This window comes from Lepidochelys kempii, chromosome 25 (genome assembly GCF_965140265.1).
Source record: "Lepidochelys kempii isolate rLepKem1 chromosome 25, rLepKem1.hap2, whole genome shotgun sequence".
Taxonomy (NCBI): domain Eukaryota; kingdom Metazoa; phylum Chordata; order Testudines; family Cheloniidae; genus Lepidochelys; species Lepidochelys kempii.
In genome coordinates this window covers 6,899,674-6,926,788 of record NC_133280.1, presented here as the reverse complement: position 1 = coordinate 6,926,788, position 27,115 = coordinate 6,899,674, and the positions used below count along the sequence as shown (strand labels likewise).

General features: G+C 53.1%; 2 protein-coding genes across 9 annotated transcripts in view; one reads left to right on the top strand and one right to left on the bottom strand.

Moving 5' to 3' along the window:
• Positions 1 to 13,770, top strand: part of JSRP1 (junctional sarcoplasmic reticulum protein 1) — a 40,430-nt gene extending 26,660 nt beyond the window's left edge. For all 8 annotated transcript variants that reach the window (XM_073324244.1, XM_073324241.1, XM_073324245.1 and 5 more), the window contains 5 exons: positions 3,597 to 3,643; positions 8,211 to 8,361; positions 9,092 to 9,244; positions 10,816 to 10,910; positions 11,902 to 13,770. In XM_073324244.1, coding sequence (XP_073180345.1) covers positions 3,597 to 3,643; positions 8,211 to 8,361; positions 9,092 to 9,244; positions 10,816 to 10,910; positions 11,902 to 12,483 — 1,028 coding nt within the window. In that variant the 3' untranslated portion in view covers positions 12,484 to 13,770. The remainder of the gene's footprint in view (positions 1 to 3,596; positions 3,644 to 8,210; positions 8,362 to 9,091; positions 9,245 to 10,815; positions 10,911 to 11,901) is intronic.
• Positions 13,771 to 15,140: 1,370 nt separating this feature from the next.
• Positions 15,141 to 27,078, bottom strand: AMH (anti-Mullerian hormone). The gene is made up of 5 exons (XM_073324238.1): positions 24,549 to 27,078; positions 20,895 to 21,073; positions 17,745 to 17,868; positions 17,153 to 17,336; positions 15,141 to 16,139 (listed from the first exon to the last, which is right to left on the bottom strand). The coding sequence occupies exons 1-5, from the start codon at positions 25,174 to 25,176 to the stop codon at positions 15,221 to 15,223; spliced, it is 2,034 nt and encodes a 677-aa protein (XP_073180339.1). The 5' UTR covers positions 25,177 to 27,078; the 3' UTR covers positions 15,141 to 15,220.
• Between the last annotated feature and the right edge of the window lie 37 nt (positions 27,079 to 27,115).

Genomic DNA, 27,115 nt, shown 5'->3' with positions numbered 1-27,115 from the left:
CTTTGCATTGAGAATGGCTTATTGAAAATTATTAAGTGACCTTAGAACTTGCAGAGAGCTTAGTGCGGGCTTTTCGAGATGTGGTAAGATCCATGTCAGGAATGTAGGCCTTGGACTATTTGCCTCATTCTTTAAAGGTGACCTCTAAAGGAGAAGATATGAGATTTTTATGCACAGTTTTGCTTCTTTATATAGCATTGCATTTTACTTAAAAAAGGCCCAACAGAAGATTTTAAACGTTCTCTTTTCTGCATGTTTGCTTATACTAGGAATTCAGGGCCGTTGCACTCTTTTTCCTAGAACACCGTATGGATGTCTGGGGAACTAGTAGAGTTAAAACATATATAGCAAGAGAGCAACACTGGATTGAGAGGGGAAGTCTTTTATATTCAGACTGCATAAAATATTTTGGATTGTATGGTTCTGGGAATGCCTGTCACTCAAACCCTGACAAACAGTTGGGAGAAAAGCTCTTTTGTTAAAGATTCCTCATTTTTGCATCTTTAATCAGAAAGTGGTTCCAGTCTATAACTCTGGGTCTTCTTTGGGATATCAAAGACTCCCTGTTTTCTGGAAGACCAGATTTAACATTCCTGGTATTTCTAATGCAAAACACAAGTAGAATTTTGTAATTATTAATAAATAAATTAGGCCTTCTTTACACATCAGAAAGAAAAAAGGGACAAATTCAATTGTTCTTCTCTTGACATCACCTTTTAAATTACATTTCAGGAATCTGTATTTTCTTACTATTCATTGGTCCATGATTAGTGCTAGGGCGTGGAGGTGGGGAATCTTACTGGTCCTGAAAGTCCTTTGGTAGTCCGAAGGTTAAAAAATTCCAGAGCTTTGATGAACGTTTACACACATCATATGCAATTCACACCCAATCCTGCCCCCCACTGAAACTAAGGAAATTTTGCCATTGACGTCAATGAGGCCGGATGGGACCCGTAAATACTGTAGTTTGCCCCAAGATAGACAGAGCCTCATTAAATTGAGGCATTATTTTAATGAGTTTATGTTGAACATTGATACATGCCAAACCAATGGAAATAGAAAATGACAGTTAAGAGCTAAATAAGGAGAAACCCCATCATGCAATGACTGCATCATCGTATTTACTGTATCAAGCCACCGGAGAAATCCAAGTACCAATCTGCTTTTCCTTTTAACATCACATCACAAATGAAGCGTAACAGCCAGAGTCTCAAGATCCAGTCGTAAGGACCCGATTTTCAGAGGTGCTTTGTATCTGCCACCAATTGCAGTTTTGGGTGCTCACTCTGCTAACGCTCAGGCCCCTGGTACTACATGCCATTGGAAAGCTGGGATCCCTTCCGATGGGGCTGCTGCAGGGCTCCAGTTAGTGGGCTGTAAATGTAGCTGTGGAAGTAGGTTGGGGGGAGTAAGATGGTAACCCAGGGGTCAGTGTCTCTCAGTCTGCTCTGACTAGATATAAACATTATATTCCACTGGAAAACAAAAATTCTCAGCTTCCCAGGGGGTTATTGTCATCTTCTGTAGTGCAGGGGTTTTCTGAGATCTCAGCTCTGAAGTAAGGCTGGGTTCCTCAGGCTAACTGTATTTTAGATCACTGTTTCAGGAATGACAATAACCAGCATCCAGCCTGCAGCCAGTGTCCTTTTCTAGCCTTGCAGATCATACAGCTGAGACACTACAGTCCTGGGGGATTTTTCAGGGGATTCTTGTGCATTTTTCAGGGGATTCTTGTGCATCTCAGGTCATTAGTCACTCAGGCTCTATCAGGTTAGAACAGAGGTGGGCAAACTACGGCCCATGGGCCATGTCCAGCCCATGGGACCCTGCTGCCCGGCCCCTGAGCTCCTGGCCCAGGAGGCTTGCCCCCTCCCCCCGCAGCCTCAGCTCACCGCGGCCTGACCCGGTGCTCTGGGCTGCGCGGTAGCTGGCACCAGCCGGGCGGCGCGGCTGCCTGTCCTGGTGCCCTGGGCACTGCAGCTGTCGTGCCGCCAGCCACCAGCGCTCCAGGCAGCGCGGCAAGGGGGCATGGAGCAGGGGGGGTTGGCTAGAGGGCAGAGGAGTGCGGGGTGGTGGTCGGGGGCGGGGGTGTGGATAGGGGGCGGGGCGGTCAGAGGACAGGGAACAGGGGGGTTGAATGGGGGCAGGGGTCCCAGGGGGGCAGTCAGGAAGGAGAGGGGCAGTGGGTGGCAGTCAGGGACAGGGGTTCCAGGGGCAGTCAGGGGACAGGGAGGGGTGGATGGGACAGGGGTCCTGGGGGGGCCGTCAAGGGACAGGGACTGGGGGGGGGTTGGATGGGGCAGGAGTCCCGGGGGGGCATATCAGGGGCAAGAAGTAGGGTGGGGTCAGATAGGGGGTGGGGGCTGGACCACGCCTGGCTGTTTGGGGAAGCACAGCCTCCCCTAACCGGCCCTCTATACAATTCTGGAAACCCGATGTGGCCCTCAGGCCAAAAAGTTTGCCTGCCCCTGGATTAGAGAGGGAGGCCCTCAGCCATTGCCAGTCAGTTTGAAATACAAAGGGACAGAAAAGGGACAGAAGACCTTAGTGAGCTATACCTCCCCTGCACGGTTGCACCTGCGGCTGCAGTTTCTAGCACTGCCTGACGTTGACCCTGTTTTCGGTGCATCCCTGGAGCAGAGAAGGAAGCCAGGAGGCCTGGCCAGCAGCTAAATGTGTTTTGAGGGGAACATCACTGTTTCTCCCTCAGCTTTTTTTTTGCCTGGGAGGTCCAGGGAGTTTGTCCCATCACTTCCAGTAGCCTGGCGCTTGCCAGCTAGAGGCTCCATTCCTGCACCCAGATTTTTCTTTTGAAGGCCAATTGGGCTGCTGCTGTGAAAGTGAATTTTCAGTGTGGCAAATTGAGAACTGGCTTTTAACTCCTGCCTACTACGTCTAATTATATGTGTGAAAACCTGCCTTGCTGAGCGATTACTTATTTGAGAAAAGCACCCAGACATCTTCCCCGGTAATTGCATCCTCTTCACTGCACAACATAGCACTACTTCAGCCCTGGGATCCGGCACGAATTCATGGGCCACGGGCAGCATGGTGACAGTTTTCAAGTACATAAAAGGTTGTTACAAGGAAGAGGGAGAAGAATTGTTCTTCTTAACCTCCGAGGATAGGACAAGGGGCAATGGGCTTAAATTGCAGCAAGGGCGGTTTAGGTCGGACACGAGGAAAAACTTCCTAACGGTCAGGGTGGTGAAGCACTGGAACAAATTGCCTAGGGAGGTTGTGGAATCTCCATCATTGGAGATTTTTAAGAGGTTAGACAAACAGCTGTCAGGGATGGTCTAGATAATACTTAGTCCTGCCATGAGTGCAGGGGACTGGACTATATGACCTCTCGAGATCCCTTCCAGTCCTACGATTCTGTGGTCTATATAGAGGCTAGGACCTTTGGGTCCAGATGCACAGCTCCTTGAGTGAAAGGAGAATTTATTGATGTGGTAGTAGTAAGGCTTTTATCTTCTCTGCAGGCCAGCCACTAGGTGGCAAGATGATCACATGCTATGAGCCCCTCGTGCTGTCCATACTTTGTGTTTATAACATAATGTATGTTTTATCTTGCTTGCACTTGTTTTTCACAGATGCTGAGGTGCCACAAAGCGAAGAGGAGGTAAACAGCAGCTCACATGTAAGTAGCATCTGTCCAGTAACCCTGTTTATAACTATCTCCAGCCTTACGGTCTCGATGCTGAAGGCCCAGGCGATGTGACACCAGACGTTTGCAACAGCCCTTAACGGCCTACAAAAAAGGCAGCAGAGGCCTGGTCTTCGGATCTTGGGGGGTAGGGTGGGCCCTTTCCCAAGTTTTGCCTGCATACTTGGTACATCCAGTTAAATCAGCAGCAGGGCCTTGGATTCTTATGATTTTGATAGATTAAATTAGCCCTGGTGAGAGATGCTGGATTGACAGCCTTGGAGAGTGAAGGCCTCCGCTTGCCCACAGCAAAGGTGCAGGTGCAGGGCAAGCACCCACTGTATTGTCGTGACAATGTGCCTTAACTCTGGCCAGGAGGGGCTGCCCCTGTACGTCGGAGGGGAGTCCCATGGCCCATTCAGTCCTGGGCCTCAGATTGCCGGAGGGGGGGAGGTTTCTGTTGGGACTAGGCCCACTTCCTATCAATCATTTAACACCGGCCACCACACAGCCATCAGATGGAAGCCATCTGCAGTTCTTACCAAGCTGGGCTGGACCTAGACATGAAAGGCTCCATGGCTCATTGTCCTAATCCCTCCATTCCCTGGGGGAAGAGCTCGTGGCATGTGCTCTCAAAACTTCTGCTTCATCAGCTCCAGGACTTCTACAGGAGTAAGGACGTACAGGCTCAGATCCTCCCTGGTATTTAGGCCCCTAACTCCCATTGATTTCAGTGGGAGTTGGGAACCTAAATACCTCTGAGGATCTAGGCAACAGTGCCTCAGAAGGCCTTACAGTAGAAGAGGAAAGCAGCAAGGAAACCATTGCTTGTTACTTGTAGGCATAACACATAGCTTGACTCAGGGGAACAGGGAGGAAGAGACCAGTCACAGGTGTGGAAAACTGCCTCCCATAAACTACTAGGGCTAAGGGGTTATGCTCAACTTGGCGTTGTGTGAGGCAGCAGGAGAGAAGATACTGGGCAGGAAGAGCACCGTTACTAAGCATCCAACAAGCAGCAGAATGTGCAAAGGAGAATAGGCTCTTAAAGATTATTGAAGAGCTGGGATGTGGGGTGCAGGTGCTCAGGGGTGCTGATGCAAAGGAGAGTTTGGGAAGCTGATGCAGATGCACTGGGGGGTGATAGAGGAATTTCTGGGGTGCCAATACATTGGGCTTGTGGGGAGTTGCTGAAAATACCACTGAGAACGTGATAATGGAAGAAATAAGACTAGGAGCATTTATCAGACCTCCTGCCTACCTCATCCCATAACAGAATAGCAGGAGAGAACTCACTGAAATGAAAAGGAAGCCAATTTTCTGAGAGAAAACCTTCTTTAGAACATCACGGTGATCAGATGGACCAGTACACAGCCCCCTTATGGCCCATCAGGGCACAACTCACCCAGCCTCAGGTATCCGCTGGTAGGTCACAGTCTCTCATGGGGTCCAGTGTAGCTGGGCATTAACCCTCCAGCCAAGGCACCCTTCAGTCCTTTCCAGGGTACTAAGGTCCAAGGAAATCAGGAAAAACCACAACTCAAAACAGGGAAATGCAGCAAACCTTCAGTGGGACCCCACCCTTCTGTTCAGGGCTTTGTCTTCCAATAACCAGTACTCCAGCCGTTCTCCTAAGGGTCAGTTCATCCCTTATCCACCCAGCGACCTACCCCAGTCTCTGGGCTGTAAGCGGGCTTCTCTGCACTCCTTCTGGGCCAGCCCTGCATTGGGCTAGGTCTCCTTCTTTTAACCCCTCTCTCCATGCCAGCAATTTGCTGCAGGGATAGTGGGGCGGGGTCAGTTGGGTCTAGTGACACTAGCTAAGATAAAACTATAAAAGAAATCAGTCCTCCTGCTTCAAGGTGTAAACTAATCCTCAGAGGGGGTCAGGACTGACTCCCTGCAGCAGCTGCTTTCTCACAGTTCGATGATTCCGTGAGGGTTTCCCACCTTCCCCTGAAGCACATTACATTGGCCACAGTCAGATCCAAACTACAGGACTGGTTGGGCTATTGGCTTTATGCAGGTGAGGAAATTCCAATGTTCCCCACTGGGAACAAAAGCAAGAGTCCTTTCTGTCGGCAACATTTAGCTGGAAACATGGCCTCCTCGGGGCTTTGTGGGGAATCACAGCCCACCCATGCGCAGTCAGAGCCAAAGGTATCATCAGTCAGCTGTTGCTGTCACTGATCCGAGTTGACTGGCAGCTCTCCCCCATCTGCTGTGAACCGGTGCCTCTGACACATTTATTGATGAGTCAGTCGTACTGCACCTCTGCAGTTTGATTCATGGGGGAGCCCTGGTCTCTCTGTACCCTAGCAGGAAGGGACTAGAACCAGAACCAGGCCTCGATGCCTAATTTATCTCCATTTCTAAGCTCCCTCTCTCCAAAGGATCCGTTGTCCTCTGGGCAGACATGTCAAAGCGGATTAGCGGCTGCAGCTAAGCAGTTCTGCAAAGCGCTTGTGCTCAGCAAAATGCCTTTTACCAAAGGTTTGGCTCCCATTCACGTGCCAGGGATTCAATCACATAAATAAAATGAACCCAACAAGAGTGTGATTGTATCCCGAGCTCAGCACGGCACCGCTTCCCCCCACAGCCCCAGCCAGTTTCCAGAGGAGGCTCTCTGGGGCGGAGTGGGACAGTGCCCTGGGGGGTATTGTATAATGCAGGAGTGTTTAGATGCAGAGCGAATACAGAAGGGGATTCTAGTAGATCTCTCACACTGTGGCTGATACTCGGACCCTGTCAGGTTCAGCTTCACAGTGGATCCTCAAGCAACATGTCGAGCCTGTGAGATTAGACCGAGAGTGGGGTAATGAATATTTCCCCTACCCCTGAGGTTTTTCCCTTTGTGCTGCCATCTCTTCTCTGGCTTCTAGGCTTTGACACTCAAAGAGCACTTGTTGGCAGCCACTGTACCACCACCATTGACTCCTCAGCGTGCCATGGCCCGCAGAGCTTGGCAGGCCCTGAATAGGGCCTCATGAGAATGGATCCAGGGGTACAAACGTGACCCAGCGCAGTCATTAGCTAAACTGCCCACGTGCAGCATATGGAATCGAACCGCTCCCAAATATAGGCCTTGTCACTTGACCGCAGGGAGACCCTCCAGCAGCTGGCACTAGTATTAAAGTTTTATCCTCTCTAGGCAGCACTTGCTAATGGGCCTCATAATTGACTACGTGTGAGTGAGTCTGGCTCTCTCCAGCAGAGGGCAGTGGTGCATCTCCCCCCCCCCCCATCACATTACAAACTGCAGCCCCCCTCTGTCCTTGTTCCCTTCATTAGACCCACTCTCCCGTCCTCTCTGCCTGCCAACGACTCTTCCCTAGTGGTGGGGCGGGGGGGACGCACTGTAAACACGAGAGCTGTGAGCCGCCCAACCAGCCTTGCCGGGAACTGCGTTGCCGTCTCTTGCGAGTCCCACAGATTGGTCAAGGCCAGGAGGCAGTCTGTCCAGTTCATCCACCTCTGGGGTGGAGGGTGGTAGCTGTTTAACAGTCCTTAGTCCTCGATAGTTGGTCAAGAAGTGGAGAAGAATACCGTGCTGAGAATACCGTGCTGGTATATGGAATCAGTCCGCCTTAAACAGGAGGTGTTTGCTAAAGAAAATGGCGAAGTGCAGACAAACGGCCAGGGTTTCACACTTATTGAGTCCCAGCTACGTGTCTCCTCTTTGCCAGGCACCACGTCTTGTCGAGAAGTCTGTGCAGGCAGCATCTAGAGACATCTGGTGGATGAATCATATCTTGCAAACATCATTTCAGATCATTGTCGCTTGTTGCTGAGGGGATCCAAACTGTCTCTGGTTTGGAATGTAGCTAAGACACCAGGGTAAAAGCCTCCACTGTTGTGATGACCAGAATGGGTCGGGGCCTTGGTTTTACATCTCATCTGAAAGACAGCAGCACAGCCCCCCCGCCCCAGCACTTTGCTGAGGCATTGGCTCGATAAAGTATCAGAAAGAAGAGTGCTACCTACCAAGTCATTTCCTACAGGAGCAGGCCTCCTCTTAGAGGCCTCCTGCCCCAGGACCTGGCCCAGCCCAGCCCAGCCCTATTTAACTTTCAGGAGCTGGTGTGATCACAGTACCCTTGCCATTTTTAGCTTAGCATAGCTGTATATGTTCATCTTATTTCTAGCCACCTGTCACATCCTGGCTGAAACGTCCTAATGTAATTGCCTCCATAATGTCCATCAGCGGTGAGTTCCATAAGTCAAGTATACATTGTGGAACGTATTTCTTGTTTCCCATATTCACGTCTTCCAATCATGTGACGGCCAAGGTGCCAGGCACTGAACCAGGGACCTCCAGCGAATACAAGCACAAGCTGTGGAGCAAAGCAGCTTCCTAGCTAGGGCCCTATCAGCCACCTGCGCTCTCAACTGGGGACAGAAGGGGCCCTAGAACACCCGTGCACCAGTGGGTTACAACCACACTGCTTGTTTTTTCTCCATATCAGTTGCAGACAGATCGCTTGAGCGGTTTTGCTTCTCTTCCCCTGGCTGCCCTGTTTGTGCTGGCCATGTGACACATTCACTTTCCTTCATCTTTCAGGGGATAGAGAAGGAGGAGAGGAACACGCTGCACGTCGTCGAGAAGGATCTAGATGAGTTTGTGGAAAGCATGATTGATGCCCCAGTCACGGAGAAGACAGTGACGAGGGTAGAAATGGTGGAGGAGACAGCCAGCTCTGCTTCGCCACAAGGTACCCTCGTGTGTAGTGTGCGGGAACATAGTGGATGTACAAATCCTCTCTTTAAAGCAGCTTAGCAATTCTTGTGTCAGTGCGTGAGGCACAAACCCTTCAGTCTCCATTTCTCCCATCAGCCCGGGAGCGCTGAACCCTAAAGCATGGTGATAGAAATGAATTCTCTTCTCCATCATCCTAGTCCAATTCCACGGGGAGCTGCAGGTATCCACCACCTCTGAAAACCAGGCCGCTTATTGAGCTGCCAAACTTTAGGGCCCTGCTTTTGAAAATGTTGACCTAAGTGGCTTGCCCCTATTGAGTCACTGAGCCTGAAACAGAATCCAGGAGTCCGGACTTTAGTTATCCAGCCGACCCCATGCTGGACAGTTTATAATAGGCCCATTTTGAACCTTGCCGGTAGAGCCACACAAAATTGCACAAACCGGAGTAGCTTGATTCCCTCCCCGCAGGGGGAGCCAGTGAACCCCAGGTGGAGCTGGGTGTGAGGATCCCCACTTATTTCCTCTCCTCCTTAGGCTCCCAGCCCTGTGATGGGGACACTCCCTGCTAGCTGGGATACAACTGGACAGACAGGAGTCCCTTGGGATCGTACCATTATGTCTCCTTTGTGGCCAGACTAGGTGACGTTAAGGGATCCCTGTTCCCCCTCTTAGCATGCTTAGCCCATTTCCCCAGGTCAGGCCTGCTCCCCTACTGTCACATCACTTTCTTTGTGTCTCGCAAGTTCCCAAGACCCTTCCCACGAAAAGGAAGGCCGAGCCCTGCACCATCAGCCCCATGAAGGAGGAGAGCCCCTGGGAGGGGCTTACCCTCAACAAGTGCATTCTGGTCGCCTCCTTTGTCGCTCTGCTAAGCATGGGCTTCCAGGTCTTCCAAGGTGAGAGACGTCAGAAAGCGAGGCTGGGAGCTGCGCAGCATCGAGGGTCGTCCCGGGGAGCAGCCTGTCCTGGGGGGTGCTGGGCTTGGAGACTGACCCCCCTTTGCACACCCAGGGGGCGCGGGACCGAAACACAGGACTGGGGGGGGGGGGGAGCTAGCTCTGCTGCTGACCATGTAGCGCGTTAATATTAGCAGTGCCAGCTAGACCCCATTGTGCAAATTACACAGCAAGTGCCATCTCTGCCTCAAAGAGCTTACAGTCACCCCAGGGAAGACCGGTGGGAGGGGAAAGCAGAGGCACAGAGAGCGAAGGGACTGGCCCAAGCTGGCATAGCAGGTCTGCGGCAGAGCTGGGTCTCCGCACTCCAAGCCCAGGGCCCAGGGCCCAGGGATTTTGAGCAGATTGGAAAGCAAGAAGCGAACTCCTGCTGCCAGATAAACTTGTTGGGCGGTGTCCGTACTGGGTCCTCGTGCTAGCCCAGGACAGATGGACAGGGCCGCGAGCTGCAGGGCAGATTGTGGCCATTTTCTGTCATTTGTTGGGACTCAGACTCCTCCAGCAGAATTCTCTAAGCCTGGAAGCTGAGGATTTAACTGTGAACTGGAATTGTGTAAAGAAATCTGTTTGGGAGCCCAAACCCATCACCAGATCTCTGTGCACACAGGAACCAACCAGTTACAGAAGCTCCTCCAGCACTTACTAGCTAGGGCAGCAGAACTGAATCATAGAATCATAGAATATCAGGGTTGGAAGGGACCCCAGAAGGTCATCTAGTCCAACTGAGTAACCTGTAACACCTAGATCCGTAGGGTAGTGTTTTCAGACTAGGCACCACCAGCCATACTGAGACCGGGTGGTAAAAGAGGGCTCAGGCAGGGCATCCAAAAAAATCAAAAAGGCACCCACAAGTAGTGGGCACTCTGAAAATGGTGCCTGTCCTCGCTCTGGGCCTTAGTTTCCCCATCTGTGAGGATAATGATAGTTACCTGCCTATCGCCCAGGGCTTGCCTACATGGAGACACTAAGGAAAATTAATCCAAATTAAGCAAAGGTGTAAATTTAAAGTGGATTAGTTAAACCACATTAAATCCTTGTGTGATTATCTTATTCAGATTTAATTCATTTTGGAAGCAAATTAAGCAAACTCTGATAAAAGCCATTTTTTTCTGAATAAGAGCATCCACACAGCAAGTTAATGTAGTTTAACAAATCCACTTTAAAAATTAATTTGGATTAATTTCCTGGAGTATCCCCTATTGACAAGCCTCCACAAGGCGGAGTGAAGGCAAGCCTTGGTACTGCACTTTGTGAGCCCTGGATATTATAGATCTAGAAACAAAATGGATCCACACCACCTGTTCAGATCTGAACCAGCCTGTCCTCCTTGTTCAGGCAGTTCTAGGTCAGGCTTTTGGTTTGGGCCTATTTCTAATGCATTCCCCATTGAAGTGTAACCAGCTCTGGGGTGGAAAGCAGCAGCTGTGTACCAGCACACAGGAACACTGCACAGTCTTTCCCTCTGTGCATCTCCAAAGGGCTGAACTTGCCCACTGTCTCCCCCTTCCCAGACGTCATCGACATAGACGACGAGGTTCCCGAAACACAGCCCAGACTGTGGGCCCAGCCTGAGCGCAGCCTGCCTGAGGATGGTGCCGGCGAGAGGGTAAGGCGAGGAGCCGCAGTGCAGGAGGGGCCTTGGAGGCACCATCTCCGAAAAGCAGCCATTGGGCTCTGCGGGGGGGAAGAGGGGAAGGTTTTAACTCTGCCCTCCACTAGTGATCGCATTCGCGTGCTGGGCTAGAGGTCATGGCAGCGAAACCCATTTGGGGCACCCTGTCAGGGAGGGAGCTGGGGGGGGAGGTGTCTGTGTGCATTCCTCTCCTCCCCTCCCTCCCCCGAAGCAAACCAGAGAAAATCAGCCAGTACGTCATTGAAGCACAGAGCCCTCCGAGCCCTCGAGGACGGTTTCCACCTTGGACAGGGCCTGTCCTGCAGCCCTTACTCACACAAGCAGTCAGTCCCATTGAAATCAGGGGGTGACGCCCATCAGAAGGGCTGCAGGGGCAGGCCACAGCCACCTAGAGCCTTGGGACCCATTTAGAGAGGAGCCAGGCCAGTCTAGGCTCGTTGGGCCCAATCCTGCAAGACGCAGGCCCCTGCACCCCTGGAGTAGATGGAAACTGAGGGCACTTTCAGGGACACTCGCCATGTCCCGGAATCAGGCCGAGCTTCAGGAAGTGCTGAGGTGGTAGAGCCCTGGCACCAGATGCCCCCTGAGAAGGTCCCGTCTGCACTAGCAGGGACTGACCTTCCCAGCCCCTCTCTGTAACAGGTAGGAGGTCTGCCCTGCAGTCACTCAGGGGCGCTGACCTTGTCTGGCTGGCTGCTGCTCCAAGAGCCCTGGGGCCACAGACGAGCCTGGTAGGTCGCTCGTCACTGCTGGCCACGCCAGAGCGGGGCCAAGGCTCTGTGTAAACAGGAGGGAACGAGGGCAGGGTCCTGCGTGGAACTGCTTTTGTCTTCTTGAAAGCTGGCGTTAGCTCCAGCTGCCATGGCAATGGCCGGACAGACAGACAAGGGTCCTGGCGCCCCGGGCTGGCCTAGGACCCAAGGGTAAGAGTGGGCACGTTGCCTTGTGCTGCTTTCCCCTGCAGGGAGAGCTGTGGTTTTTCAAGAACTGGTTGAGCTGGTTGGAGCCGGAAGAAGCAGAAGATCCAGAAGCGGAGGTGGAAGGAACGCAGCAAGACTCCCCAGCCAGGGCGGAGCCAAGAAGAGGGCAGAAGAAGCCGAGCGCGCTGGAGAAGGAGGAAGAGAAGCCCAGAGAGAGCATGGTAGCTCAGCTGGAGAGAGGCGGCAAGAAGGAGATGCAGCCCAAGGACAGGCCGGCAGAGGGCCAGGCCAGCAAAATGCACAGGGTGCCCCTAGCAGGCTCTGAGGAGGAAGAAGAAGAGGAAAAGGAGGAGGAGGAGGAGGAGGAAGAGGTACAGCAGCGCAGCAGCAAGAGAGCCCGGGGGGAGGGGAAGGAGGGCAAGCGGAGGGAGGGGAAGGAGCGGCCCAGGCGGGACGAGGGGAAGGGCCACCACCCCAAGCCCGACTCCCCAGCCCAAGGGCCAGGTCGCAAGGAGCACAGGCATGATGAAAGCTGGAAGCGGGACTCTAAGCAGCAGCGAGGCGAGCACAAGGGCCGGAAGCCATGGGAGCAGCACAAGTTCAAGGAAGGCAAGAGGCACGACTGAGAACCTGCCCTCTCGCGTCTGAATATTCCTGAGCAAGGCGGTTGAACAACACTGAATCTGGGGGCACCCAAATTCCCTGCCCCCCAAGGCTCCAGCCTGAAGGCAGTGCTTAATCAGCCCAGCACCAGCCTGTCCTTTCATCCCCGAGAGCCACGCTCACATGAGAGATTTGCTGGCGATTGTTTTCCCCTCCATAAACATTGCTTGTTTGCCGAGTTCCCCAGGAATTAAACACACCTGCCATTGATAGCTTTGTCCCTGCCTGTGGCTACAGAGAGGCAGGGGGGTTTTGTCATTAGAACCATGGAGTGGGCGGTGGGAGATATGAGTTCTGGTCCCAGCCCTGCCCCTGACTTGCTGGGTGGTGCTGGGCAAGTTGTGTCACTTCTTTGTGCCTTGTCTTTCCCCAGCTGTAAAATGGGGATGATGATACTTTGCTATCATGCCCAGGGGTTGCTGTGAGTGCAGGTGAGAAGTTTTGAGATCTCCATGTGGAGCCCTGCCTCAGCGCTGGGTATCGCTGCTGGAGTGGGAGAGCAGCCAGTGCTGTCATGGGCCTCTGGCACAACTTTGGGCTGCCCTGAGTTTGATGCTTAAAGGAGAGCCAAAAAGGGGGGGGATGTTTGTCCTTTCTTGCTTCATGAGAGGTTCCCCACCAGAAATAGTTTTCTGCTTGTTTTGTGACCTTAGAAATAATCAGACTGTCCAGGTATTGCTGGAGAACTCTCTGGAGGTTTTGCGTGTTCGAAGAGCTCTCTCAGGGTCCACAGGTGTCAGTTTTTAACCTGGAGAGCTTTTCTCCCAACTATTTGTCAGACATCTGAATTAAATGGGTGTTAACAAAACCAAACCAAAAGACAAAGGTTCTAACAGCCTGAATCGAAATCCCATTCCCTTTCAACGATTCAGGTTTCAGACCTCCATGGTGACCACGATGCTACAATCCTACTCGTTTTCCAGTCATCCCTACAGACTTCTAAGGAAAGCTGAAGGGCTAATGGCAAAGCCAAGCAGGTGGGTGCTGGGGTGGGGGAAACCTTCTAGTTCTTTCTAAGGCAGGAGCAACAAAGGCACAACCCCCTATTTTCCCGTGCGGCCCCGTTCAGGGGCAGTTTGAATGTACAGAAACACAAGCGAAGTGTGCTACTTTTCAATGCTTTAGTAAGAACACAAGAAGCACTGCAGCCCCAAACAGCTGAGGTAAATAGTTTATTCTGACCTCTATTGAGTTAGCAAAAATGTCCTTTTTAATAATGTATTAAACTGAATGGTTTCAAAAACAAATCTGGGTCAAGATTTTTATAAGTTTAGGCGAATCAGCAGAGTACTAGGTGCGTGGCAAAGGCCTGTAACCTGAGCTCCCCATCAGCTTCCATGGAGCTGCAGAAGCCCCCAGGTCACTCGGGGATTCTGCACCAGGGGGCTGACTGTGAGCTGCACCCAAGCAAAGCCCTGGCTGGTCTGGGGAGGGGGTGTGCGCCTACCAGCGTTGGGATTAGCCAGCTGCGATAAGTGAGGGAGGGTCCCCAAAGCCCTGGTGAGCAGCAGATCTTTCCTTCTCTCGCTCCGCTGTCAAGGAGCCACCTCCTCAAAGCATTGCTCCAAAGCACCGGTCCTCAACCTATTTACCCTTGGGGGCTGCATGTGCAGCTGTGTGTGTGTTATAGGGGCTGTATCCACAAAATATATACGCTCCCTGTACGGCCCTGAGGATGTCGCATGGGCTGCAGCTGTGTGCCGATTGGGCTGCAAGCGGCCTGCGGGCTGAGAACCACTGCTCTCAAGAGCCACAGCACACTCCCTCCATGTGGGGCTGAGTTAGCTGCCCCTACAGCACCCTGCTAGACCCCTGGGGCAGACTGCAACCCCCTACCCTTCCCCACCCCGTCTTCCTGTCTTCAGCGGCACAAATGTTGGGGCGGATTTGGAGTTGAATTGAGAGACTAGGCAAGCTTCACCCATAGCAATGCCATGCCCCTCATGGCTGGCCTGCCGCACCCCCGCCTGATCCCAGCCCTGCCTTCCCAATGCACCACACACCTGCTCTGCGGCACCCCGTGCTCCACCAGGCCGATCTCCCAGCCTTCCCTGGGCCCCCGCTATGCCAGCCCTGCCTCTCAGCACAGGATTTGAATCTCTGCTTCCATGATGAAGTGGCCTGTGTACAAAGCCCAGCACCCGACCTAGCCCATGGCCTCCATCAGTGGCACAGGCATGTTTGCATCAATCTCCTGTATGCAGACAGACTCCCCCTCCCCCAGTTACAGATTTTCCCCCAGGACGTCCCCTGCCCTCAGCACTAAATGTGGGAAATGAAACCATAAGATATTGACAAATAACTGCACATACAAGCATCAGGCAGGGAGGGGCCGGGGTGCTGCTGCCCACCATGGCCGCTCCACATTCCACCTCTAACAAAGCTGGAGGGGGGATGGGGGGCGGTCAGATTTGGCCTATTGCTGCCCTCTGAGCTCCAGGAACACGTCACTTGCGCCGCCCCTGTGCTCTGCTGCCATTGTGGGCCCAGGGGGGCAGACACGCCTGGGGCTGCCCTCAGCTTCCTGGAGCGTGATGGGCCCATAAACCTACCAGGGCCAGAGGGAAACAACAATCCAGTATTGCTGGGGAAAGGCAGCTGTGAAACCAACAGCCCAGGCCCCAGCCTCAGCTCAGTCGCCTCCCTCCAAGCTCCGAAGGCCAAAGGACGCCAGGGAGAGACGGGACAGGCCGGGCGTCTCTACCGACAGCCACACTCCTCTGCCACCATGTTGGGGAACATCGTGACCTGAATGCCCTCCGTGGTGATTCTGATGATCTCCTTGTCGGAGTATTTGACCGGCACGCAGCAGGGGCTGCGTCGGAGGGGCGCGCCCCGTTCCTGCATGCCCATCAGCAGCACCGTGTGGGAGGAGTAGTCGGGGATGCGGGTGGAGAGCGGGAACCGGCAGGGGCCCTCGCAGTTGTTGGCAATGTATCTCTTGGGGACGATGATGAACTTCTCGTAGTGGAGGTCGACCGTCAGCTCCTGCAGCCGGCAGCAGGCCTGGGGCCCAGCGCTGCGGTTCTGCCGGGACACCTTCCTCTTCTCCTGCCAGTGGGCGCGAACGGTCTGCAGGGCTTTGAGCAGCAGCAGTGTGTGCAGCTTCCGGTGGCCACGGGGCAGCTCCCTGGGGTCGCTGCTGCCCGACCCCAGGGGGTAATAGCAGAAGGCCAGGAGATGCTGGAAGAGGTCAGTGTTGGCTTGAAAGGCTGGGATCTCCCTCAGCTCCTGGATGACAGCCTGGAACTTCTCCAGCAGCAGCTGCAGCAGTCTGCCCTCCAACTGCCAGTGCCCGAACTGCTGCTCCAGCAGGGCCTGGCTGTTCTGGGGGAACAGGAGCACCAGGGGCTCGTCCGACTGCACCAGCCGCTCCAGGGCTGCCTGCTCCGACAGGTTGAGCAGCTGGTGAGGAAGCGTCTCCATCGTCTTGAAGTCCAGCCAGTGGTGGAGGCCGGAGGCAGCAGGCGGCTCCCCTGAGGGGCTCAGGACCCTGCTGACAAAGCTGGTCAGGCTGCCCAGGAACTGGTCGTGGTTGCCGGGCGCTGGCGATGAAGCATCGGCCTGGCCAGCAGCTGCATTAGAGGCCGGCTCCTCGGCCTTGCTGCCAGTGGGCGAGCTGCCAGGGAGGCACAGACCGGATCACAAAGGGTCCTTTATGCGATGGGCCCAGCCACAGGCCTGGGGGTTCCCTCTCCCCCATAGGGCCCAGCCCCCCGTCCTCCCCATAATGGGCACAGGGGCTTCCCCTCCCCCACTGGGCAAGGCACCGACCGCAGGGCCTGGCACTCCCTGCCCCACTCCTGCTGTATGCCATTGTCAGGGCTCAGCCCCTAACACAGGCACTGCAGAGCCCATTCTGCCTGACCCAGTCTCCAAGCACGTCCACGCCCCCTGCCGGGCTCTGCACTGGAGAGGTCTCCCAACCCAGGAATGCTGTGGGGCTGGAGCCTGAGTGACTTTCTTCGTGCCCCACAGGGAGCTCAGTGCTGGCAAATGGTGCCCAGCTGGTAGCCACCGGCACAGAGCACTAGCCACAGAGCAGGTGCAGCTGCATGAGCCTCCCACCCATGCCCCCCTCCCACCGTCCCGCGGGGCTCACTGTCCCTTGGGATTCTGTGCTGGAACAGCGACAGGCTGGAGGGCAGGTCTCCCAAGAACAAGACTGAGAACCACCCAACTCGTTTCACATGGCCCTCAAAGGGGAACATGCTTCCCTCAGAGCTGGGGGCAGCCCTTTCCCCAAGCCATCAGCCCCTGCCCCCCCCAAATCTTCAGAAATGCCCTCGGCATGTGACTGGGCTGCCCCCAAAGAAGCCAACCCATTGCAGAGCCCTGGACGTGGAGAACAGCCTAGAAAGAACCTGTCTCCTGGGACTCCGCCTCTTGTGCCCCAGGTCCATCGGGTCCCCCCCATGCCCAGCACCGGCACAGCTCCGACGTCAGACACTCTGACCTAGTTCTAACCCATGGGCAAAGCCGGGGTGTTCGGGCAGGCGGAGCTGCTCGGAGCTGACGGCAGGTGACTGGGGGTCTCCCCAGCTGAGTGGCAGACGCTCCCCTCCCACCCATCACTCAGCTGGGGAGACCCCCAGTCTCCTGCCCCCGTTTCCATCCCAAAAGCCTGCACACCTGGGCTGCGGGTAAGGGACCGTCTCCAGCACACCGCCCACGGAGAGGAAGGAAGAGGGGGACGGGGCGTCTTCCTCGCATCGCGGCTTCACCAGCAAGAGCAAGGCTGGGGTCATCCTGGTGAAACACTTCTCGTCTGCACCGAAGAGCAGTTGCTGGGCCTCCAGTGGGGGCAGGAGGGAGCCTGGCAGGGAGCAGAGAGGAAGGAGAAGAGGGAATCAGCAGCACGCGCCTTCCCACTAAGGGGCTTGGTGCCCTCCCCAGACACCCACCCAGCCCCTGGGGTGGAGCCCAGAGTTGTCCACACAGTACACCTGGGGGTGAAAATGATGGGGCTTTCCAAAGGTCACCCAGAGCCCCGGATAGAACCCAGGAGTCTGGGCTGCCACTCCCCCGCATTAACCCCTAGGCTGTGCTGCCTACGCGGATAACCCCTCAGTTTGCATACAGCGGGCAGTCAGTGGGAGCTCTCTCTGCCATCATGCCTCCCCCCCACTGACGCTTGAGACCCCAATGGGCTTCGGGCCCCCCAGCCCTCTTAGGAAGCTTTGCCATCAGAGAACTCAGCTGCCTAGGGGCACCCCTCAAGTACCTCTGTCACCAGGACGCCGGATTGCCAAGGAAACGTCGAAGCTGAGCTGCCTGTGTGAACGGATGGCAGACATCATCGAGGCCCCGAGCAGCAGGTACCGGGTATCCCTGGAGAGGCAGAGAGCCTGCAGAGAGAGCGGAGCCCCGGGTGAGGCGGAGGAGAGCGGAAGGGGTGATCGATGGGGGCGACCCTTTGCACACGAACCCATCCCTGCCTGGCTCACCCCATACCTGGGACAAGAGCTCAGCAGGCCCAGACGGTACCCAGGGGACGGGCTTGCAGAGGCCCAGGCAGCCGAGCGTGAAAGGAATATAAATTGGCGGTAACTGAGTGTTCGAGAGCTGGAGGGGAATGACAGCGTCTGGTCTGGATCTCCCCCTGCCTGCAAACCAGAGGCCTTGCTGGCTACAAAGGCAGCTCTGTCCATTTCCTTCTGGGATCTACATGCTGACGGCAGCGTTACAATCTGTTCCTGGCTGTTTCGGGCTTATCAGCACATCTGCTGAGCTGCTCCCAGGGCTGCAGGGATCAGAGGGGGCAGGCAGGGCCATGCCCCTGGGGAACAGATCAGAAAAGGGAATGGGGGCGGAGGGGGTGGGGCTCCATCTCTTCAGCACTGGAAGATGCTGGAAAGGAAAAGACTCAGAGTTTGTAGCAGTGGCCGCAGCAGCCACAGAATCTTTCCCCCTGCTCCTTCAGGGGGCTGCCCCCAGACCGCCATTCTGGCAACGCTGACGTGGAGCCCACCTAGCCTGGGGCTTGGTCATAAGTTCAGATTTAAACAAACGAGGGAGCTTCTAAGCTGCGTGGGATTCTCCCTGTGCAGCCAACTGGGTGGCAGACCCCTGAAGGTGAGCAGCTGCCTGTTCCAGCCGTGGGCAGCTCTACGCAAGAGGAGCCTGACCAGCTCTCCAGTGTGTCCCGAGGGAGCGCTCTCACGGGCCTGCTCCAGCACAGGTCCCTTACTGCCCCCCTGAAGGCAACAGGAGCTTTGCCACTGCCTCCGACAGGGCTCCTGTATTCACTCCTTCCCCAACACAGGGCAAAACCCTACAAGATTTGGCTGGACATCAGCAGAACGCCATTAGCTGTCTCTGTATTTTTTTCCTTTCAGTGGTTCAGCCTCAAACAGGCTCAGATCACATGTGCAGAGCAGCTCTACCCAGCTGGCTGCGCACTCCCGCTGGGAGCTGAAATCCAGCAGATGCACAAGGCTCAATCTCCTGTAGTGGGATCAGCTGTGACAGCCTGGTTTGCGTCAGCGATAAAAACAAATCCTGGCTCTCAGATGTTCAGGGAGTGGCCATGCTGAGAGAGAAGGCACCAAGGTTAGGGGGTTTAATATTCACTGGGATGGTTCCTGCAAAAAAGTGAGATGGCAAAGGTGTGCCTGTAGGGGGCACTGCGCCCCATCACACCCTTCTGCTGCAGAACTGCTTGATGGAAAGCACTTAAATAAGCGGCCAGATTTTTCTAGTGCCCATATGGCGGCTGAGCTCTTGGCAATCCGGCCCTTCGTGGGCACTTCTGCTCTGAAAAGTGACCATTAAAACGCCTCATCCTTATTCAATAGCTCTGCCCCGTGTGTATATCAGAGCCCAATCGGCCCAGCTGTAGAAGACACCAGAGTCTGTTCCCATTAGTGCTGCCAGGCCAGCCCAGCTCCAGGAGAGGGCACTGGAGTCTAGTCCTTCATGTGCATCCTCCAGGGAACTGTACTAGATTCCCCTTGGATGGCCAAGGTTAGCCTTTCATTTCTCCTGTTCAACCCCGTTGTCACCAAGGGCAGAATCTGGCCCGCAGACTCTTACCACAGGTGACGGGCCAGGTGAGACGGGGAAAGAGTCATTCGCAGGATACACCTACACGGCAAATGGCAGCCCGCGGCCCCGAGTCTGAGTCCAGTTCTACAGCCTCCAGCATGCGGGGCTCACACTCCGAGTCCAGCACTAAAGACAGCTCTGTAGACATTGCGACTCAGGCCAGAGCTCGGGCTCTGAAGCCCCCTCACCGCCCCTGCCAGGCTTCAGAGCCTGAACGTCTACAGGACTGCTTTTAGCACCAGAGCCTGGTGCTCTGGTACTCGAGCCCAGCTAGAGTCCGCAGGTGTAATGCCAGCAACCCGTGTGGCTTTGTGTCCCCCTTCAGTGGGGATAACACGTACAGACAGTTATGAGTTTGCTTCAGCCAACAAAACTGGTCCTTTAGCTCATGCAATTAGATATAGAGGCGCCAGTGTTATTCCTTGCTGATGACCCAGCCAGAGCTGTGGTTACGAGTTCAAGGACACCGCATGCCCCATGAGAAGTGAGCACATTCGAGCTGGAATCCCCAACAGCCAATACAGAGCCCTACGGGGCCGTTTCTACAGTCGCCCTTCAGAGCAGAGCCACTCGCAGCTCAGGCCACTGGAGGCATTTTATCAGCGGATTCATGTGGAGACAGAGCAGCAGCGGTGGTGCATCTGCCCCGGCTGCCTGGTTACATGGGGTGCCGCAGCCAGGAGTAACCCCTGCCTCTCCTTGCTGGACACAGCCTGGTTCGCTGATGCTGGAGCATGGCAGTGCTGGCCAGTGAGTGGGTGATGACTTGATAGCAAGCAACGCCCCCGCCCTGGAAGCTGAGAGCTCTCTGCCTTCCTCACCAGGGAGCATGGGAAGTTCTGGCTGCACACAGAGATCCCTGTTCCCTTCTCTTTCCCACAGCACTCGGTTTAGCGGACGGGATAAGAGCGCCACCTACAGGAACACCGAGGCACATCAAGTCTCTACCTACTACATCAGGGACTCCAAGAGAATCCATGGAGGGGATGGTGGAGGGGTGGGCACCAGAATCATGGCACAAAATAAAATAAAAGTTATGGTTCAAGGTGACCTATGCAACCTAAAGCAACATGCTTACTTGGTTGGTTGCCTGTGCCAGGTCCCAATCCAGCTTCTAGTGTGGGGATCTATGCTGCAAAAAACCCCATCATGGCAGATGCTACTTGCGAGCAGCAGAGAGGGCCACGGATTGACTGGGTCGTGGAGACTGAGCCCTGTTACTGATCTAGGACGAGGCATATTGGTGGGGGGGGAGCAAGCCCTGCCACTGCTCTGCGCATAGCAGTTGGACACAGATAAAGAAAGCCAGCCATGGGCAGCTGCTTACCTGCTTCTGGTGCAGCCCTTCTCCTGCTGCCAGGAACTTCTCTCTTGCTTTGCTGCCCTTCCTTTCCCTGCTTCCAGAATAAAACACCAGCAAGGCAGACTGGAGCTCTCCAAGTGACCGCCCCACGTCCTCTTGAAAAGCCAGCTTAAACCTGAGCTTTGTCTCAGCATCCCACTTCACTGCCAGAGAAAAGCCAACACAAACAGCATGACTCTCTCACTGGGTAAATGGAAATACACCTTTAACATGCAGGTAACCTGTGGAACTCCTGGACATAAGATGTCAGAGGCCAAGCATTTCAAGGGACAAACACACACAAAAACACCCAGAAAAAAAACAAAAAAAGGGATTAGGCAGACTGTGATAATGGCTGAGGAATCCACACTGGCACTAGCTAGAAAACAAAACCATTAGAGTTATAAACCTTCCTGTCGTGGGGCATAAGACAATCGGTAACTGCCAGGGATTAAGAAGAAGTTTCCCTATAGGGAAACTTCTTCTTATCACCACCCACTGCTGGGATTATTGCAGCTTCCTATGAAGCAGCTGGTGCTGGCCCTGGCCACCGCTGGAGCCAGGATAATGAGCAGAATAGATCCCTGTCTGAACTACCAGTTCCTAGGCTCCTTTCGTTTCAGGGCTGCCACAGGGATCTACCCCAGCCCTTTGTCCACTGGAGGCATTAGAAGGTATTTGTTCCTGCTGCCCTGCCCACAGCATGGAATTTCAGGACATTTTTGCCCCGCCCTTGTTCCAAGCCAAGATCAAGCCAGGTGCCACTTTAACAAATCCTGGCTGTACCTACACATTGCAGCAAGGGGCAATTTCCGTGTGTCTCTGGGCTCAGTGGGATGCCCTCCAATGAGCACATCCTGGCTGTCACTGTGCTGGACACTATGTCCAGCCTGCACTTCTCAGTAGCACTGAGGACAGAATCCAGATCTTCCTGCTTCGAAAGCCCAGACCCTGCCCCTTAGAAGACTCTCCCACACACTGCACCCAGTTCATTACAAGACTGAAACCTTCCCCCTTTTCAAACTCTGACCTGTCTAGTTTCTCCAGGCTCTCACTCCTCCTGCTGATGGCTCTCCATACCCACAGCAGCATCCAGGATAAGTGTGTGTGTGTGGCCTCCTGAAATCAGTCACAGCAGGAGGTCTTTCGAGGAGATGGGATAAGGCACTTGGAGGACATCAGAAATGCATTCTCTGGCAGAAGCTAGTCCTGTAACAAGCTGTTCTAAGAGGAGCCCAAGATCCTACCATTGATTCCTGTGGGGCTCACCACGGATTTATTTAGGAAGTCCCTAGAAAGGAGGCAGCAGGAGAAGCAGTAATGGGGAAGTCATTCAAAGATCTCCAAGCCACAGAGCAAGGTGAATTGCTCATCCTAACGATAACCCGCCCTGGCAAAATGCACATCCTGGATCAGAAGCTACAGCCTCTTCAGAAGCAGGGACCAGGTGGCTGGAGTGGGAGGAGTGATGCCCACATCTGAACAGCCAGACTGAGTCAGACCAATGGTCCATCTACCTCAGTATCCTGTCTCCCTGCAGTGCCGGTGCCAGATGCTTCAGAGGGAGTTTAAGACCAAAAACGTTTAGAAACTGCCACTGATTTGGGGCACCTCAGTTGCTGGGTACCAGCTTGGGCTAAGTGACTCGTGCCGTTGAGTCCGGCCAGGAGCTTGACTACAGTGGTGCTGGGTGTGGTGATCCTGGAGAGATCAGAGCATTAGAAAAGGCATCAGAGACTAGATGAAATTGAACAGGTCCTGACTCCCAGGCCTCTGTTCAATCCAACAAACCACGCAGCCTCCATAAACCTGGTTTTGCAAGAACGTCCTTAACAACTTTGCATTACTTAAGTTACATGACTAGTGCTAACTAGCAAATGCAAGTGATACTACAGCAAAATATGGCTGAATGCTTAGGGGACACCATTTTGCTAACTTGGGGGGCAAATTTGTTTTCACTAAAAAGGTACAAAAAATGGTTAACAGCAAAAGAGGTCTGCTGTTTTGCAGGCCCTGGGAAGCTTCCCCCAGCCAGAACTAACAGATTATTCAGAGCCATGCTCATGAAATACAACTGTCCTGGGAGCAGTTATCGCGTGGTTTCTCTCACCAAGTATGCCCAAGATTTCTTTCTGTCCGAGAACAGTAATGCAAAGTCATGCTTCAGGATGAACTGGATAGCTCGGGGCACTGCCGACCAGGGCCAGCACTATCCAGCTCTGTGTTGCTGGTTCAAACCCAGCCCAAGTCAGCAGAGTTTTCAACAGCTGCTGGGTGCTCAGGGATGTCAGGCAGGCATCCATGGAACAAAACCCAGCTCCAGAGCAGACAGGCCAAAAAAAATGGATGTGCCTTGGAGACTGAATTACCTTTTCCTCCATGGACATGATCCCACCCCTGACCTGGAGAAGCAAAGCGAGGGAACACTGACATTGTGGCTGCATATGACTAAACTGATTTCAAAACCAGAAGGGCCCATTAAGATCATCTAATCTGACCATCTCAAGCCAGCACTAAGAGTTATATATTTAAATATGCTGTAGGCTGGCAGGTGGATGTAGGGGAGTGGGAAGAAAGTTCACCCTTTTTAACTAGCACAGTTCTCAGCCAGATCAAATCCCTGCCCATGCTAGAACGCTGCTGGCAAGAGATCCCTCAGACACAGACTTGGCTGCTAGGGCAAACAGGGCCAAAGACTGATTTAGGAGACTCTCAAAGTTGCCCTCTCCTCACACCCACCCCAGGGTAAGTGTGCAGGGTGGCTACACCTGGACAGATCCATTCACATTTGCCTGCTTAAGAGTCCTCGTGCCATGTACTGCAAAGGAGGAACTGCAGGGTTTTTACTCAGGCAAACTCACCCTGGCAGCAAGGACTGAGATATGCTTCAAGAACGGGATTGGAGACATTACACAGGAGATCGACACTACTGAGGAAAGAACAAGAGTGAATTGTTCTCAGCAATCGGCTCTCTCTAAGATTTTATGCCCGGTCCACCGCTGGGGTATGAAGAGCTTCTATGAACTGGGTCACTGCTAAGAGCAGGCAAGAACATTGTTGCCACCTTTAGGAACATATCCTCTCTCCCCCTCTTTTCTCCAATAAGAGAACATGGTCTAAACTGATCCTTTGGATTTTACCGTAAATATTGGAGGAACCAGTGAGACAGCCCTTGAAGGCCAGGAACAAGCACAGTGGTGGAGTCCATTAACCCAGCAACACTGGAAGTCACAGCAGAGGATAGGAGGTTGTTAGGGATGGGGACACACTCGTGGTGATCACCACAATTCAGATGGTGGCTAAAGACAAATGGGAAGTTTATTATACAAATTAGCAAAAAGAAAAGGAGTACTTGTGGCACCTTAGAGACTAACAAATTTATTTTAGCATAGTCTCAAAGTTGCCACAAGTACTCCTTTTCTTTTTGCGAATACAGACTAACACGGCTGCTACTCTGTATACTGATTAGGTCATTTCTACTCAGAGAGGAACTCTCTTTCCCTCCCCCACTTCATCCTCTACCAACCTCCCTCTTTCGTGTGCAAAGCAATATTTGCAGGGTAATACCACACTTATCAACATGGTATCTGAGCATCTCTCTCAACCCGTCGGTCAGTTCAGGGTTCTCTTAGCACATACCTTCTTCAAGATGCAGCACAAGGAACCTGTTCTCCCCTGGGTCAGCCAAGTGAGCACTGATGTGTTTCAGAGACAGGAGAGCAGAATGGGTCTCCTCAGCAGGACAGATCCCAAAGGTCTCCAACTGGCCTTGATCCCAGCTTGAACGTCTCACCACCTTGAGGAAATCACTTTCGTAGCTGGTAAGGACCCCCACGACTTCCAAGTGACTCTGTCCCAAGCCGTGCCTCCTGCCCATTTTCACCATGCACACTGGCCCTTCCAGCCCACCCATGGGCCAAGGGGGCAGGCTGGAATCTGACCCTAGAACTGGGAAAACTGCCTCCTCAGGGATGAGCTGACGGCATTTTGCTCCTTTGGCATCATCTCCTGGCTTGTCACTCTTCAGAAGATGAGTAGCAGCTGTGGCCTTGGACGTTAATGCCATTAAGTTGGGTTCTGCTCCTTCATATACGTGCTCGTCTTCCTTTTCTCTCTGCTCCTCTCCAAGTCCCAACTCCTTTGAAAAGGTTATTTCCAGGTCTTCCACAGGTGAAAGTCCTCCCCCAACACCTCCTTCTCTAGGCAGAGCAGCCGAGGGGAGGAGCAGCAGCAGGCACAGCAAAGCCGCTCCAAGCACGGGCCTCATGTTCCAGCTCTGAGCAGCGCTAAACTCCGAGGCTAGAGTTACTCGAGTGCATCCCTCGAAACACTTATGTAAGGGGAGGACTGCATCTCCCGTTCAAACAAAGTGACCTTGGGTTGACAATGCAGAACACACCTCCCTTGAGAAAAATTCAGAGGCCAATGTGCTATAAAGGAGGGAGGGCCGATTCAAAGGAGTTTTTCTGTTTTATTTTTGGCGTTACATCTAGCGCTTGGAAATGTTATAAAATTAAAGCTGTTTACCTTATTTGTAGGGATGCTTGTCCTTGACTTAAGATGTTTTTAAAGAAGGGTGGGGAGAAAAAAAAGCCAGTCTGGCTTGAATCTTCACTGGGATTGGTAGACATTTCTCTTAGGACTTGAAACATCCAGGGGGTCAGAATTGGTTAGACTGGAAGGAATGGTATAAGTAGGGGTAATGGGAAGAAATTGAGAGAAGGTAGGTTTAGACTGACCAGCTGTCTCTACGGAGAAGCTTCCCTTGATTATTGGGAGCACCAGCTCTTCCATTCTGCAGATAGTTTAGAGAGGTCACCTCATAAAGACTCGCATTCTGTTCCAACTCCTCCCAAAAAACTCAGTGCTCTGGTCGTAAAATATTTCATTCTGCAGGAGCATCAGGAAGGGGTTGCCCAAGGGAAGTAAATGGAAGCCTCAGACCTTGAGGCAAGAACTGGACTGGATTAGAGAACATAGGGAACAATCCGACAATAGCCTGTCCCCACTGGGCTATAACAGCTACTGGAACTTCTCCTTTTTTACCTTCTCTGATACCAACAGTACCAAACGGCTAAGGCTGGTCCCCACATCTATTCCATGGAAATCTGATGCCCACAGGTGTTTAAAAGGTAACTGGGTCTTCAACTCCAAGTTCAACACACAACCAGACCTTTCTGTTGGTTCACAGGGCCTGTGTGCCATACTCATGAGCTAGACACAGCTCAAGGACTCTCAATCTGCAGCAGTGCTGGAGACCACGGTCTGGGAATAGACCAAAGGGCTTGTTTGCTCAGAGGTCTCCTCTACTGTGAGACTCACAAGTGACAGAGCCTCCAGCCCATCTCAGGGCATGATATTTCAACCTGATAGCCTTTGTGGCTTGAATCTGTGCCTATTAAGATGCAGGCTTCAGAGTACCAGCTGACCACCAGCTCATCTTAAGAGAAATCCCTCTCACTATTGTTCCACAGGTTTTAAAAAATTAAAATAGCTCCATTAGCCAATTTTCATTTTAAAAATACATTTGTCCACTTCAAAATTCTACTTTACGCTGACCTTGCCCACAGCTGACACAAGTCACGTACGTTTGCAGACAGAATCACTGTACAGCCTCTGCGCTGGGTCTATAAGATGCAGCAAGAGACAGCCCACAGGGCAAACATCCACTTCTATCAAGAGTCTGCTGAGACACATATGGCCAGATCCAAACCTAGCAAAACAAGTGCAACTGTACTCAAGTCAATGGGAGCTGAACTGTCGCAGAGCAACTCTGAATTTGGAGCACTCTGTGCATGCTCATCAGAAGGCCAGTACAAAATTAAATTCTGGAGTGGGTGAGACAGGCAGGGGAAAGTCAGCAGTCATGGAATCCCACAAAAGTTTTCCTAGGGCGGGGGGAGGTATCCTAAGTGACAATAGAGCATGGAACAGTTTCCTAAATGCTATGACCCCCTTGCTAAGCAAAAACAACACCGGGAGAAGCGTTGTGTTGGAGCTCATGAGACTGAGCTGATGTTACTTCAAGTAGGTTTAATTCATAGTTACTTCAGTTATATAGTTGAGATTTCATGGGAATTCTACTTATTTTTCCATTGATTGGATTATAACTTCGAATATATACCACTAAGGATAGCAAGGCAGACAATGTTTTCTTATCTACCCATTTTCTTGAGCCCTTTAACGCTACTAATGGGAAAATACAG